Source organism: Triturus cristatus, chromosome 8 (genome assembly GCF_964204655.1).
Source record: "Triturus cristatus chromosome 8, aTriCri1.1, whole genome shotgun sequence".
Lineage (NCBI taxonomy): Eukaryota > Metazoa > Chordata > Amphibia > Caudata > Salamandridae > Triturus > Triturus cristatus.
Genome location: NC_140591.1, coordinates 1,412,020,339 through 1,412,036,625, shown reverse-complemented (window position 1 = coordinate 1,412,036,625; position 16,287 = coordinate 1,412,020,339). Strand labels below are relative to the sequence as shown.

The 16,287-nt window shown below is 44.5% G+C and overlaps 1 protein-coding gene across 3 annotated transcripts in view; it reads right to left on the bottom strand.

Moving 5' to 3' along the window:
• Positions 1–16,287, bottom strand: part of GRM5 (glutamate metabotropic receptor 5) — a 967,034-nt gene that overhangs the window by 62,801 nt on the left and 887,946 nt on the right. For all 3 annotated transcript variants that reach the window (XM_085623142.1, XM_085623143.1, XM_085623144.1), the window contains exon 8: positions 8,056–8,995. In XM_085623142.1, the coding sequence (XP_085479268.1) occupies positions 8,056–8,995 (940 nt within the window). The remainder of the gene's footprint in view (positions 1–8,055; positions 8,996–16,287) is intronic.

The following is a 16,287-nucleotide window of genomic DNA, read 5'->3' as shown; positions in this document are numbered from 1 at the left end:
AGATGTTCATTTAGGGCATAAGTACCAATCCTAAAATTATTGGCAAAGATGAAACCTGGTTCAAGTGATGAATTTTGTCTAAAATAAGAAATAAAACACATATCTGTTTTACTTTTTCTTCAACACCATGAAATTGTTTTGCTTTACATTGTTTATAAAATCAATAGTCTGTGTAATTTCAGAATCTGGGGATTTGGATGATGAACTAAGTTGGCATTTATGTTCCAATTTGAGCTAACATTTGTAACTTTAAAATATATCATGATCAATTTTATTTGATATTTTGGAGTGATTATTTATATGAAATATAGATATGGTTGTGAAAAATTAGCACACAAAAAAGAATACTCAAATCTGTTTGTGTTAAGAAAATAAATGTTGAACTACATCGGAACAGCTTATTGTTGTACTTTACGTTAAACACCTTACCATTTGAAAATGTTTTGAGAACGTACATCACTATGTCAGACTGCGTAGTTCCCTTGCTGTGCTTACAGAGAAGATGCACATTTGCCTCTATCCACCATCATTGGGCTTTGAATAGATGCAGATGCCTTCAGTGAATGAATAAATGAATCAGCCTCTTGGCTATATTGATGCATAAAATTGATTGAAAATAGGCAACTAAAAAGCAGGAATAGAAACAGGAAACTATTCTTTGAGGACAGGGTGAATAATTAGTGTTAATTGCTATTTTCAAAATAGCAAAAGATTATGCATGTTTGAAAATATGAATGTCTTAGACCTGACATGCTGGGCGTGGTATTTCCTGAAATATTTTCCCTTCACCATTCCTGTTTTACTCAATTCATTTGTGTTGGCTTCACTACTGCTAACCAGTACTAAAGTGCTTGTGCTCTCTCCCTAAAACATGGTACATTGGCCTACACCTGATTGGGTCTGATAATTAAATGCTGCTAGTTGGCCTGCAGCACTTGTGCCACCCACTAAAGTCGTACTTTAACACATATCTCAGGCCTGCCTCTGCAGTCTGAAGTGCAGTTTTAAACTGACATTTAGACCAGGCAAAATAGACCTTTTGCCAGGCCTAAACCTTCCTTTGTAATACTGCTATGTCACCTGTAAGGTAGGCTATAAAGCCTCATAGGACATGGTGCATGGTATTTAAAAAGAAAGACATGTATGTTCTGGCAATGAAAAACTCCTAAGGTCTTTTTCACTGTTGTGAGGCCTAACTCTCTGTTAGAAATGGGGTTTCTGGTTGGCTAGGGTATGCTAAGCCAGGCAAAAACCACCAGTCTAGTCAGGGCAAGTAAGTTACACACCAAAGATAACCTGTATTCACCCTCTGGTAGCTTAGCGCAGAGCAGTCAGGCTTATCATCAGAGACAATGTGTACAGCATTTGTGCAACAGATTCACACTGAAACACAATGACTACACCATAAAAGAGACTTCACACAATATGATATAAAAATTATATAGTATATTATAAATAACACAAGACCAAAATTACATAAATCATAATTACTGTGACTATTATGCAGTCATTTATATAGCACTCGTTATCCTGAACAATACCAGGCAAAAACTAGATATATCAGTGAATCTCTAGGACATGTAATGCATACCAGATTATGAAGACACACAAGAATCATCACATGTCACCATAAATGCATGGATCACAAATTACCCCCATAAGCACATAGGGGGCAGCGCACCTGCACTCCTATTATGCATTATACGGTAATTTACGGTGAGTCCTGTGGACACAATGGCATTCCGAAACAAAACGTAGGGCACAGGAATATATACCATATACGGGAAGAACAGGGAAGGATCTTTGTGATTACCAAGTAGGCAGTTGTGAAGCTTTAGAGTATACATGTTACTTCCCCTAGCATCCGAGCAATTGCAGGCCAAAAATCCCTGCGTGACTTCTCATGGCTTTACGGTAATACCAAATTAAGTTGCGCCTCTAATGTACCATATACGTCAATATTGAAGAACTGCACACAGTAACAAACTTTCCCCGAGTGGGGCATACATGTTCCCTGCTGTATCTTTTTTCTTGTCATACGGAACAAAGGAGGCACCCCAAACCTACAGCGGGTCAGAAGCCCTGAATGTCCAAAGTCTTGCTGGCTTAGATTGACTCCCGCAGTCCGGCAGGTGTAACCACTTAGAGACCACTGCTGGGGGGAGCATAGCATGGCTAACATGGACCTTTCGAGTTTACTTGCTAGTATGAGTAGAGTCACATGAGGCCACAGAACTGGGGCTAGCTGCTGGCTAGCAGGGGTACCCCAGTTCATCTTGTTAGAGACAAAAGGTACCTGGATACAATGCCACAAGGCTGGGGTACATCTCCAGTGGCATTGAGGTTGTTGCTGGTCTTGGCATTCTCGTTTCCCAGGCCTTGGATAGGGGAGGTGAGGGGCTGTGGCACTCGAATGCAGCATGCTGGACTCAAGCCAAACTCAACTTTTGCATAGAGACTAAAGTCTTTCTCATCACTCTGCCTCCACTCGAGGTTAGAGTGCGGCTTCTGGTTGCTAAATTACCCGGGGCACCACACTCCACTGTAGAACGAGGAAGGTGAAACACGGATCCCTCGGCGAGACGCCCAAGGCGGAGTTAAAGCCAGTAGGCACTCAGGCCGCACTACCCTTCATGATTAGAAAGTGCCGAAATCAGTAGACACTCGGGCAATGTGGTCATGCAGTTCCTAGCTCCCGGAAGGCAGAGCACTGGTTCTACAGAATGGGCCTGTGCAGAAATGTTGGAAGGAGCCGGCAACAGCTGTCCCTGAGACCTTAAGAGAACAATGGGGAAGCTAACAAGCCCTTGGAGAGCACATTATGCAGGGCACAAAGAAAGGTAGCAGGCCACCACATCAGGCAGGTAGCAGAATGGCAGTTTCCCCTGGCAGCCCAGCAGTACTCTGGCAATGTGGACATGTGTAGAGCCAGCAGCATCTGGTTACAACTCACACACAGTGTCTGGTTAGACCAGAGTCAGGGAGCAGTAGGCAGAAGGCAGTCTAGTTAAGTCCTTTGAGCAGGGCAGCAGTTTGCAGGCAGCAGGGCAACACCCAGAAAAGCAGTCCAGATGAGTACTTTAAGCAGTGCAGCAGTCCTTTCTGACACAGGTTCAGTTCCAGGTCTAAATGTGCTTCAAAACACATGGGGTCAGAGCCCCTGTACTTATACGCCAAAATGTCTCTGATCAGAGGGGGACTTCAAATGAACCCTTTCAAGTGCACAACACTCCCTTTTCAACGCAACCCTGGCTCTAGATGTCAGTAGGGAGTGAATCAGCCCTTTGTGTGAGGGCAGGATACAATCTATACAAATATAAAGTGTAAACAACCTTTCCCACTCCCAGCTAGGAAGACCATCAGTCTGCAGATTAATGCAGCTGTAACCTCTGTCACACTCAACCCTTCCTGTGTTGTGGCTGTCTGGAAAGTATGCAGAAAGTGTAGCGGTCACCCAGGCCTTGATGTGTATTGCAAAGCACAAAGAGTCATAAGTATAGAGAAACACCCACTTTCTAAAAGTGGCATTTTGAAAATAGTAATGCAAAATTCAACTACACCAGTAAACAGGATTTGTCACTACCATTCTAAACATACCAAACATGGCAACGCCACTCCTTTCAGATCAGGTATTGCCACTTAACAGCACAAGGAAATTTCCAATGCTGGCCTAGGAGAGGAGTAGGCCTCACAGCAGCGGGAAACAAAATAGGCTGATTGTCACAACCAGGGCATGCCACACGTGAGGCACATGTCGTACCTTTTACTTACACAGCACCCTCAGCATAGGGCCTACCCTATGTGTGAAGTATGTGCATTACAAGGAGAGTTTAGGGCTTGGCAAGTAGTTTAAATGCCAAGTCAAAAAGGCAGTAAACTGAGCATGCAGGCACTGCAGTGGCCTGCCTGAGACAGGTTTGAAAGGCTACATCTGTGGGTGGCACAAGCAGTAAAGCAGGTCCATTAATAGCATTTAATGTACAGGTCCTGGGTATATAGTATACCACTTTACAAGATATTTACAAGTAAATCAAATGTGCCAAACCGGTGTAAACCAATCATACCATGTTTAGAGGAGACAGCACATGCACATTAGCACTGGTTACCATTGGTAAAATGACGAGGGTCCTAAAGTAAACAAAAAGAAGGTCAGAAAAATAGGCATAGGAAGGCAAAAAGTTTGGGGATAACCCTGCAAAAAGGGCCTGGTCCAATACTCTCCCATTAACTAAGAATCGGTTACCATATTACACTTAATAAGTGCTTACTTTAGACTGGGAGCAGATAGAAATGTACTGTTTACCCACTAATGAATTATAATTTAAAATCCTCTTTATTGGTGAAGTCGGTTTTTAAGTTACAATTTTGAAAATGCCACTTTTATAAAGTTTAACTTTTCTTGTACCAACCAACAAGCTTCAGAGGCTTCCCTGCAACTGCCCAACTGACCAGCTGCAACTAGACCTGCTGGACCTGCTTGAGCCCTGCTGCTGGTCTCTGCTGGAGTGAGTCCTGATCCCCAGGAGGTGCCCCCTGGTTCTGGACCCTTGGTTACCATCAGTGCGAGCTCCTCCAAGAAGGAAAGGCAAAAATCCTGAAGTTAGTCTCTGCGTGATGTCAGAAGGGCCTGTTTGCACTGAAATTCTGCCATTCATGATGACTGACAATGCGAGACATACACTTCACGCTACAACAACGACAGCCCACAATGACCACCAACGTGAAGCTCTAGCAACAACCAGAACTTTGCGCAACAACAATGATTGCCCACAACGCTCGACCTGCTCTCTGCACTAAAAGTCACCCCCAACATGAACAGAACTCTTAAAACCAGGCTTGAGAAGGCAACTTTTCAGCGGACCTAACCTGGTACCTGTATCCAACCCACACTCCATTGTGGTCAACCTGAATTTGTGAATTTCCCTGGTCGAGTACCACCAGATGATCAAGTAGTCCCTTGTGGTTTTTAGCACTATTTTCACTAAAAACATTCATATTTAATATTTCCGCTTCTATTGATTGCATTTTTGTCGCTCTGGTATAATTTTATTAAAATGTAATCTATTTTTCTATATTGGTTTGGGATTGTTCTTGTGTTGAGCTTTCACTTTGCTACTGTTTGTGTGCTGCATAAATACTTTACACATTGCTTCTAAGTTAAGCCTGATTGCTTTTTTAAGCTACTGAGAGATAAACGCACGTTCATTTTGTGTCTTTTGAGGTTCAGCCTGCCAGGGACTGTGGTTGTTGCCTGAGTGGGGCTTCCACCCCCTCAACCAATAACCCAAATTCTTACAGAATGGCATACTCTTGTATACAACTGGTGCCAGTACATCGAAGTCAATGTTTCCTTTCTTCTGTTTGGCAAACTGAGGCACAGCAAGTAGGCACTGGGTAAAGCTCGAGAAATGTCCTGGAGAGTGTTGCACTAGTTTCTCCTTTATAAACTGTAAAGATTCTCTGGAAAAGGGCAGATAAAGAATGCAAATAATTTTACATTTTGTTATCTGGACTTACCATGTTCAGCAGGTAGGACACACAATTGTATTTCCTGGTACCTTAAAGAAGATGTGGCATACCGTTTTGAACTAGCTGAAGTTAATCTTAAAGTTTCATGGCCAGGTTCAAATGATAGGCATTGCCTCAAACAAGTAACGGGCCAGTGATGGTTGCAAATTATGAAACTCAAAATGTGCAGTGGGGTTAGGAGGATTCAATTCAAATCTTGAGGTGGAAGATACAAACAGACACTGGCTTAACAAGTGACACAGATATTCATCCATCTAAAAAACAAGATTTTCACTATTTTTACCATGGCAGAGCAATCTGCTATGCTTTGATGCCAAAAGGTAACAAGGTAAAAGGTAACTATGGTCTGGTCAATGTTAAGTTCAGCCACTCGTACGTCTTACAGTTGCTGATTAAAACCATTCACTGTTGTAACTGTGCTAATGTGGCCACCAGCAAACCCTAAACTCTAAGGCAAAAATAGGGTATAAATGAGACAAGCCAATGTACAGACATAGATTATGATCAAGGTCGCTAAGAAAAATCATATTGGGAACGCTGGAAATTCTGTAGAGTATGCATGCAGCGAAACTGATTATATCGTGTTGGGCAGAAACTTAAATACTTCTGTGCGTTGTGAAATACGTTAATATCCTTTAGAAATCTGATTTAAATGTAATGCTGCACATGGCCAAACCCTACTGAAAAGTCAAAGATGATCTCCACCACCAATGGATTGCTTAAGAAGACCATTAACAATGGAAATAAGCACAGGTTCAGTGCACTGAGGTGAATAGGAGTCTGACAAGGTATCCCAACGAGTCAAGGTAGTCCCCTGCATTAGTCCAAAGATATCATGCAGACAATGAAAAAAAACTGCAGCCAACGTAGAAGTGGATCTAAGTTTGTTTGGGCATGGTGGGTTCAGACAAGCCTTCTTTAGATTGCTGCACAATACATCCTGTTTCACACCAACTGGAATGACATGACTTGCAATGAGTTCTTAAGTATTATAAAAAAGACCCTGCTGGAGCAGGTGTCTGCAATGCCTTCATTGGACCTAGGTTAAAGTGAGAGTTACATAGGAAGTTATTGCTAAGCAATCTGAGTGAAGGTGATAACAGAGGCTGGTATCGAGAGGGAAACCCCACATTATTGGTAATATCTGACCTTTCATATTTCCCTAAAAAATGAGAGCACACCATGATCAGTAGGACATTTGCATCTCTAGCCTTCTTTCCAAAGAGATAAAATGGTCCCACATTGCCCTTTTAGCTTGAGTTGGTCTTCTAAGGTTAGATCCAAAGGTGTAGAACGCTCTTACTGGAAGGCTCATCGACATATGCTATTTTTTTCTATCCCTTTCATGGAAGGCCAAGGGAACCTCACACCGCTATTTAAATTCAATGGGAGCTCGGGTTTGGGGTAGCATTTTATTACAGCTTGTAGAGTAAAGGTTTAGAAACCTAAATTCCCCCAAAAAACATCTTATTCTTTTGTACGAATACAAATTGCCTTTACCTTGTCATTTTTATATAGAACTGACAACCTCAGGGAATCATAACTTTCAAAATCTAAATGAATTTTTTTTAGTTTAGATCTACTAGAAAACAGGACTAGTGTTGATCTTCCAAGCAGTCAAGAGCTAGATCTAGTACAGAAACTGGCAACTGTGGAGAAGTGGCTTTCTTTCCAATGCAAACTTTTTGTAAAAAGAAATGTAGCACACATCTGTATTGATGCACTAAGCTGTGGCATATCCATGAATTAATTTTATACCTAAAGTAGCACTTCTTAAGTACTCTTTTATGTACTCTTACATGTTTTCATAAATTAGCCCTAAAACAGGAATGGAAATAAAACATAAATATTCAGGGAATATGCACGTACAATTAGTACAATAGAAAGGACGATGGCCTCTTCGTACTTTTATGAGTAGGGAGTTGCACATTTCGGCCATTTCACAAAAGCATACAAGTGCATGAAAAATGCATTGACCTGTATCTTTGTGGGTGCTCCTGAAAATATATGACTGGTGCAGATTTCCAGAAGTGCTCTAAAGAGTCTGCATTATTCCTTGAAGTTGAAAATGTGCTCTAGGAGTAATAATGGGGGATCAAACGTATAACTTTTTCAGATGAGAACATAGTTCAAGTGGTCAGAAAGAGTATCATGTGTTTTACCCATTGAATGCTTTGCTCAGTTCAAATAATTATCAAATTTTTTCTGAGAAAGACCACATTATATGGTATGTACAGTAATGCATGTGTGTGAAACAGCTGTCTTGCTAGTTTGCTTCTAGATCTACAGACATTGTTTACAAAATAGTGAATTGAGTTGCCCATTCACTCTGTAAAGCATTAAGAGTGTTTCTAATTGTTTAGTAGCATACATGCCACACTTTCAAAATTGACATGGTTCACTTCATTAAAAAACTCAAAATGTCAATACTTTTCTACTCAAATTAAATATATAAATATATATATCTTTTCAACAAGACATTTTGGACTCACTGTCCATAACAGGCACATTTAGTGATCTATTTACCTCAGCGTCTCTCCAGATGATCCTCTTCGTTTCCAAAGGTTCACTAAGCTACTTGATCGGCTGGCGGCTGAAGAAGACTTTCCATCCCCCACGTGCATGCGGACCACAGTGGATGTGGTGAATGCGCTCCGTACATTTCTTTCTGGCTTGGCAAGGATAATGTACACCTTTGGCACAAACATACAGCCGAGCGCCACTGTGGCACTCAGGCTTACTGAGAAACACATGGTGATGATTTTGTAGTTGCTTCCAAAATATATTGGCACAAAGGCCAGCCATATGATGCAGGTTGTATACATTGTGAAGGCAATATATTTTGCTTCGTTAAAGTTAGCTGGGACATTTCTGGTCTTGAACGCATAGAAGGTGCAACTTAGGATCAGCAATCCATTATATCCAAGGGGAGTCACGACACCCATGTTGGTGGTGTTACATATCAGATAGACTTCCCGTATGCTTGGGTAATGAAAGATCACATTCGGTGGTTCCATTATGAAGAGAGCAACGATGATGCCAAACTGGACGCAAATTAATAGAAAAGCAATGACCAGTTGAGCACAGGCACTCATGAACCTTGGCTTCTTCGTACAAATTTTCTTCTTGCTCCCAGCCAGAATTCTTGCAATACGATTGGTTTTAGTTACCAGTGCTGAGTAGCTCATGGCTGGTGAGAGGCCGATGCCAATTCGCTGCAGATAGCAGTAGATCCACTGAGGCTTTGCAATGAGACAGAATGTGCACAAGTACCCTAAACAGATGCCTGCTAGGATTATGTAGCAGAGTTCTCGGCTCGATGACTTGACCACTGGAGTATCCCGATAAAGAATGAAAACTGCTGTCACAAACATGGTGGCCAAAAGTCCCAGGCATGCAAACACCACAGCTGCAATTGGTTCAGGGTCACCCCATCTAAGGTACTCCACTGGAATTAAATCACAACCTGATCAAGAAAAAAACAAGCAACAGAATTAGAAATCATGTATACTGTTAGGTTATACATATTATGCAATGACTAATTGGCAATGGTGAATGAAGTAACACTATCTAATAGGAAGTCCAGAGCAAAATATATATAACCAAATTGAGTCACCATAGAAATGGTTAATTCGAAAAAATACATTAGAAAAGGTTTAGCAAACCTTGCAATAGTCTAAAGACATTACTGGACAGAGCTCAAATGTGACCCATTACATAGGCAATCGATACACTTTAAAGACTCTTTAAAATGAAACTTTGGTTATGACACTGGTTTTACTGTCAATGAATCTTAAAATCATAGCTGACACATTTTTACTGGAAAATGTGATCCGAATCAATTTTCCCATAAACATGTCTGTATGTGAACCTATATAGTGTGAACCTAGGCAGCAAACAACATAATGCTGTGTAATCTGTAACCTATTGAAGAAGCCAGATACATTCTTCTGTATTAGCCTCAAAATAGCTAAGAGAGTTGGTGTGATCAACAGGTCACAAAACTAAATCCTAGAAAGGCCAACTCTGCTTTATCCATCCATGGATCACAAACTGTGTACCATTAAATTAGTTAATAGTACCACACGGTATTTACTGCGCTTACAGATTGCAAAACTGTGTTATTAGAAGTTTTTAGCATTCCCTCTGAGCCTAGGTTTTTATCTAGTGTGGCTTCGGCCATAAGGTTCACTTGTTTTCTGATTTTCTTGGTGTTGTGTGTTCACTGTTCCTCTCTTGGTATGGTGCTACTCCTGATGAAAAGTAGGCCTGGGCAGTAAACTGCTCCACCGGTGGAGTCCACAGAGTTTTTGCCGCTTGAGCGTGGAGTTTGGCAAAAGCTCTGCACACCTCTGCGCAGCGGAGTTTCTTGGCACCCACATCTTCTTCGCCCGGGTCTCACTAGGCATCATAAGGAAAATAGTCAAAGTTAAGATGGCCACCATGTTTACATTCACGCATTGGGCTTTGCCTTTAAGTTTGCTCTCTGCCTTTGTCCATGGCACAAGACTTGGACAAATGCTTCCCCGCTCCTGGGCCCGGGTTCGCTGCCCCACAGGTGGAGGGAACACTCCTCCCCTGCTTCTGACATGGCTAGGCATGTGTGAATGAAGTCGGCGAAGTGGGTGCTGCTGTCTCAGATGGCCCAAAGACCAGAGCTGTTGTGTGGAGCCATCACCCTGACCTGTGCTATCATTGTAGCCCTCAGGTTTCTCTGCAGGTGTGGAAGAGTTTCAAGGAGAGACCGGAGATATAAGTGGTGATAAAGTGGGTGTATGAATGAAACTTGTAATTTTCTCTCTTGCACAGGCAGCTAAATCTTAATGAAATGAAAACCTAAAAAATGTACGAATAAAGAGCAGGAACACAATCTACTGGCCTCAGATGGCCAGAGTTACCAACATGGCTTGTTGTAATGGAATGACATTTTTCCAGCTCAGTACTTTGCTTCTGCAACCCATTGCATTCTGGTACAGACAGTCTGATTGGTTTTTGTGGAAACTTTATTACAACTCCCAGAATGGACTGGTGTGTTGAATTAACTCCATGGCCTGGAAATATGTTGTGCACAGATGACATGACATGACACTAATGCTAGGACAAGCCCTCAGTTAAACAAGATAAATGTTTACCAGGACCCAGTGTTGCACGCTATGTAGGCCTGGGCGAAGCACTACGCTACGCTCGCGTAGTTTGCGAAGTTCGCGCTACTTCGCACTACGCGAACTGCACGTAGCACAGTGCGAACACGCGTAGCGTAGTGTTGCGTAGTGCTGCGGTCATTTTTTGCTTGCTCGCGGTCCTCAACGTCAAGTTGGCGACTGCGAGCAAGCAAAATGACATCCTGGCGAGACTTTTACCTTGTTCGCGATCGCGAGCATGGAAAATAAACCTCCCGGCGAGATTCCCAACGCGAGAAGGTCAGGTTTCTCATTGCGAGGGGTCGCGTATGCTCCCGACCGCTCGCGATGAGAAACTACCAGTTCGCGTTGAGAAAGCTGCAGCTCGAGGAAAAATCTACTCGAGCAGCAGAAAACTACAGCTCGCACTGTGCAAGATGCCATTTTCAATGATTGCACAGTGCCGGTTGCTTGTCCGCACTGTGCAATCATTGAAAACAACATCTTGCACAGTGCGAACATGTTACTTCGCAGTTCGCAAAGTGCTACGCGTAGCTCGCGTAGTGCGAACTTCACTTTGCGTAGCTTCGCGAAGTGCTACTTCGCGAACTACGCCCACCCTTAACGCTATGGCACATGATGCAGTCAAAGCTCGTGAAGCTTCCGGGCAGGTGTAAGCAACTCAACCAGAGCACTTTAGCAGGGTAGTTAAGTAATGACAAGTTAAGAAAATAAGTCCATGACAGAAGAATTTGTGCCTGTTGGCTGGAGCTGCCTGCCTAAATCCCATGGGTTATTAAGCACTCCACAGGTTTGACAGCAGCGACACGTGGTGGTTAGTGATGTCGGTTTTCTTTAGCACATTATTTCCTGTCCTTTAATGATTTATCTACCAGAGGTCTAATGTGGCCAATGTTTGTGCATGGGCACTGGGTGACAGCTAATCACACTGGCTGAAAAAAGAGGCAGACCTTTGGGTGGTGCAGAGATGTTTCGATTAGTACAGCGGGGGAACTGACTCCGGAGCCTGCTGCACCCCAATTAAATTGCTTCACTGCCAAAGCGTGCCCATACTAAATGTTTGCGTTAGGGCACATAACACGACCAGCCCACTACCACTCCTGCCCCTCTTTGCAAAAAAGGGGGTCCAAACTTCCTGCTCACCATGAGCCTGTGGTGTTAGCTATCAGATTCATGGCACGGGTTGCCTTTAGCAATCCCACAGCATGAAAACAAACCCAATTTGGTGTACACACTGCCTCTTCAATCTTCAATTAAAAACGATACATATTGGAGTATGTGCTGTGGCATGCTATAAAAAGTAGGTAGCTGGGGGTGTGGCCAAGATGGCGGCTGTGTAATATGCTCGGTGCGCTGCTCTGGTCCCTAGGCTGCTCAGGTGGCACCACTAGTCACAGGCGGAGGTCCCAGAAGGCCAGGAAAGGAGCTGAAGCTCATCTGTGATCAAGGCACAAGGGGCCCTGGTTTGAACTGCAGGGCTGGTGTCCTGAGACCAGTGGAGACCATGGAGTCCCTGATGCGGCACCCAAATAAAATAGCAGCTGCAACCTAATGTAGAACTAGCACCCACCTCGTCACATGACTGCCTGCTGCAGGAATAAGAGACCTCGATCCTGCCTGGACCCGCGGCCCATGCCCCTGGGTCCTCTGCAATTGGGATTTGTGCAGCTCTGCTCACTGCCTGCTACGGCACCACCACCTGAGAGTGGAGCCCTGAGGGGATGGTGTGGCGTGGGGGGTCAAGGCCCTTCTAGGACCAGGGGGCCAATTATCAGCTTTGAGACACCTGGATCCGGTGGTAGGCTCTAAATAGAGCTACTGAGAAAGCTCGAGAACAGCGCAAGGACTTTGGGGTCGATCCTCCTGCCACGAGGGCCAAGGACCTACATGAGCTACACACAAGAGAGTGCTCTGCACCCCTTTGGCAAATGGAATGCCAAGGTGCTTTTCCTACCTTTGTCCAGAGACCTCAATTCACTATTTCCTGGTGCTGGGGAGGCATGGGCTCGCAGGAGGTTTGAGAACTCATGGCAGTGTGACATAGGGGCCAAGCTGCAGCCTGAGATGCATAAGCAGAGAGTTGTGGGTCAGCATACAAGGGCTTCCTCAGACCAAATCCTGAGCGCCTTTCCCGTCATGATGCCTAAAGTCGTCTGAGACCAGTGCCACCAGCGGAGGCCATTGGACTCTTAGGGGAAAGAATAGTGTTTATACCAGCTTGCTCCACACTTACGCACCCACCTGCCCTAACTGCCAGGATCACAGGTGAGGTGTGACACCCAGTGCATGTCTACGAGTGCACTCTGACAGCTGAAGAGTCCCCAGCAACCCACTTGGCTTCTTCAAAAGGCAAAAAGGACCACAACCTGTGGGACATGCTCATCCACTCTAACAACTCTTCTTCCAAATTGACCCCTCTGCCTAACACACCACTTCACCAAAGAACGCAGAACAGGAGGCCACCCGATCACGCAGGCCTTCTTTTATTCACTAAGAAGGTATTTGCAGATGGTCTAACATGATTTGTCTGATGAGCTGCAGGAAATGAGGCACAATCTGGACTCGCTTCGAGAGAGAGTGTCCTCCTTGGAAGATGATTAATTCACCCGAGGGGAAGACATTGAGATGCTCCACCAAGAAGTATTCAAACTCCAGGTGTAGTAAGTAGACCTGCAAGCCCACGCAGGAGATCTCAAAAACAGATCAAGCTGGAACAACATATGGGTCAGAGCAATACCATCTGCAGGAGAAGGACCAGATATCAGCAATTTCGTGCCTACCATCTTCCTACATGTTCTGGGCCGGGAGAAAGGCAGCCACCTACAACTGCATCAGGTCCGTAGAGTTTGCCATCCTGGGATCAACAATGCACACCCTCCGGCCATTCTAGCATGCATACACACCTTCCAGGTTAAGGAGGGAATCATCAAGAAATATGGAGACCTGCAACATCCCAATTCCAAAGGCACTTATTCTCCCTCTAACAGGAGTTCTCACATGTCCCCATCCAATGGCGCAGGGACTTTAAGCCCATCACGGAGTTCCTCTGCTCCAATTCCATCCCATATGGATGAGGACACCCCTCCACATCATCTTCCGCTGGAAGGGCAAGAAGAGCTAACTACACCAGCTGTGATCACTGAGGGATGCTCTCCGAATCTTAGGCCTACCAAGAGACGAGACCCTCCAGAATCCCCACCTTCACATACCACCTACTGGCAAAGGCTCCCTATAACTTTGAAGAAGTAGTGCTTCAACCCTGGGATGATAAGGCAAGAACACAGGGCATTGTAGGACAAGCTCTCACAGAACACAATAGGTGGCCCAGACACACCCTGAAGTCACCTCTCTGGGCACAGCAGCTCGCTTTATACTTCAGTGCCAGGACTCACCTCCCACGACCTATATGCTCGCCCGGGAGGGAGTGGAATGACCTTCCCTATTGCGGATGAACTCTCAAGCCCACCTCTGGCACAACACGCCAGACTGAATTGATGGACCAACATGGTATATGGACTTAATTTTGGTACCCTTGTTACGGTTCTTGTTGGGGATTGTTTGGTTTTTCATTCCGCACAATATGGTCACACATTCCACTACATCCACCTCATTCATGGCCCACTTTCTGCACCCCTGGGTACTGCAATCTGCCCTCAGGCACATTGCACTCTCCAAAGCCCAAAGCATTAACCACCTTCCCTGATCTCCTATTAGGGGAATTGAAATTCTTATTCTCAATATTAAGGGTTTAAACCTCCCGGTCAAGGGGCCGTTATCCTGTCCCTCCTATAGCACAGTGAGAGCAACATATGTCTGCTCCAGGAGACACACCTGTTGCCAAAAGACGCTTGAGAATGCACTCCTCCTTCAGCAGTTCTGGTACTCAGGGGCCACTAAAAAGGGGGGGGGGGCATATACATTTCCCAGACTTTCAAAGGGGAGGTGATCTGCAAGAGTTCTGACATCAAAGGGTGACTCCTAACATACCACTTGTGGCTCTGCTCCTTCCCAGTTATGATATGGCCTGAATGAGCTTCAGGAATATTTAATTGAGGAAGCCGTGTCTGAAACCATGCAGTCTCTGACCATAGCTGTCTTGGTAGGTGGCAACCTGAACCTGGTAATGGACAAAGACCTAGATTGATCTGGACAAAGAATCGGGGAGACATGGGCGGTCACAAAGAACAGTCTGACATGGTTTTGGGAATGCAGCCTATCTGGCCCATGAAGGTGCACGCACCCAAATGACAGGAACAATACATTCTACTAAGCTGAACACAAGACCTATGCCCGCATAGACTATTCCTTAGGTACTCCCACAATCACAACCCGAGTCACAGAGGTGAGCGAGCATAGACCCCATGTCGCTGTCTGATCATGTCCCCATTATGATGACTTTACATGTTGATGAAACACAAATGATGTCCAACAGCTGGAGCTGTGTGATAGCCGTATCCAAAACCCAAGTAACATTGCCTCCATAAACAAGGACTGCATACTTGAAGTACAATGACATGGACAGGGTGATTGTCTCCACACTCTGGAATGCCCTAAAATTGGTGATCAAAGGGGAGTCATAGTGCTGGTAGCCCAATCAATCACATAGAGAGAAGCAGGCACAGCTACAAGGGGCAGTGAAAGAATTGGAAAATATTCATAAACACACTGGGGCTCCCAGAGTGTGGCATTAGCTGAATAGAGCTCATACGCAGCTCAAACGCCTTGACCTGGAAAGGACAGAATATGCCCTGTTGCATCTTACACATAAATGTTTTGTGGGTGGTAACAAAATGATCTCTGCCTTAGCTAAAACGATGCTGCTAAAGTCCCCAGGACCAGAAGACCTTTTCCCCCTTTTCCACAAGACCTTCTATCACACACTGGCCCCCATACTTATAAGATCATTCAAAACCTTCATGGATCCCAGAGCATTACCAAAGACCATGCTGGAGGCCTCCATCATGGTCACCCCAAGCCGGAGAGGGATAAACTTTCCCTCCTCAAAGTTGACACGAAACCATTCACAGGTATTTTAGCGTCCAGACTCAATGCATATATGCTGGGACTGATTGAGTCCGATCAAGAAGGTGTCATCCCTAATAGAAAATGCAGGAACGGCATTAAATGTATTCTTCACCTGATCAACAAGGTCCATCACTCTAAATGAGAGGCACTTGTACTCAGGTTTGATGCAGAAAAGGCATTTGATAAAGTCCATTTACCATATTTATTTGCTACCCTGAAGCCCTGTGGCTTTGTGGACAAGTTCTATCACTGAATCTGCAACATCTATAGCACTCCCCATGCCAGGGTGAGGGTAAATGGGGTTTCTTCTGAACCCTTTCCTGTACGATGGTGCACACAACAGGGATGTCCTCTGTCACTGCTTTTGTTCACCCTCTATATGGAGCCATGTTCTCAGCGAGTTTGAGCAGACCCTCATATCAGTGGGCCCCATATGGGAATAAAAAACATACAATTAGCCTTTATGCAGACAAGGTGATAGTGACACTCACTGACCCTACATCTTCGCTGCTTGCCCTAATGGCAGCACAGCACTTCTTTGGTGCAATTTTGGGCTATAAAGTTAACCTCCAGCTGTCCCAAATTCTTAACC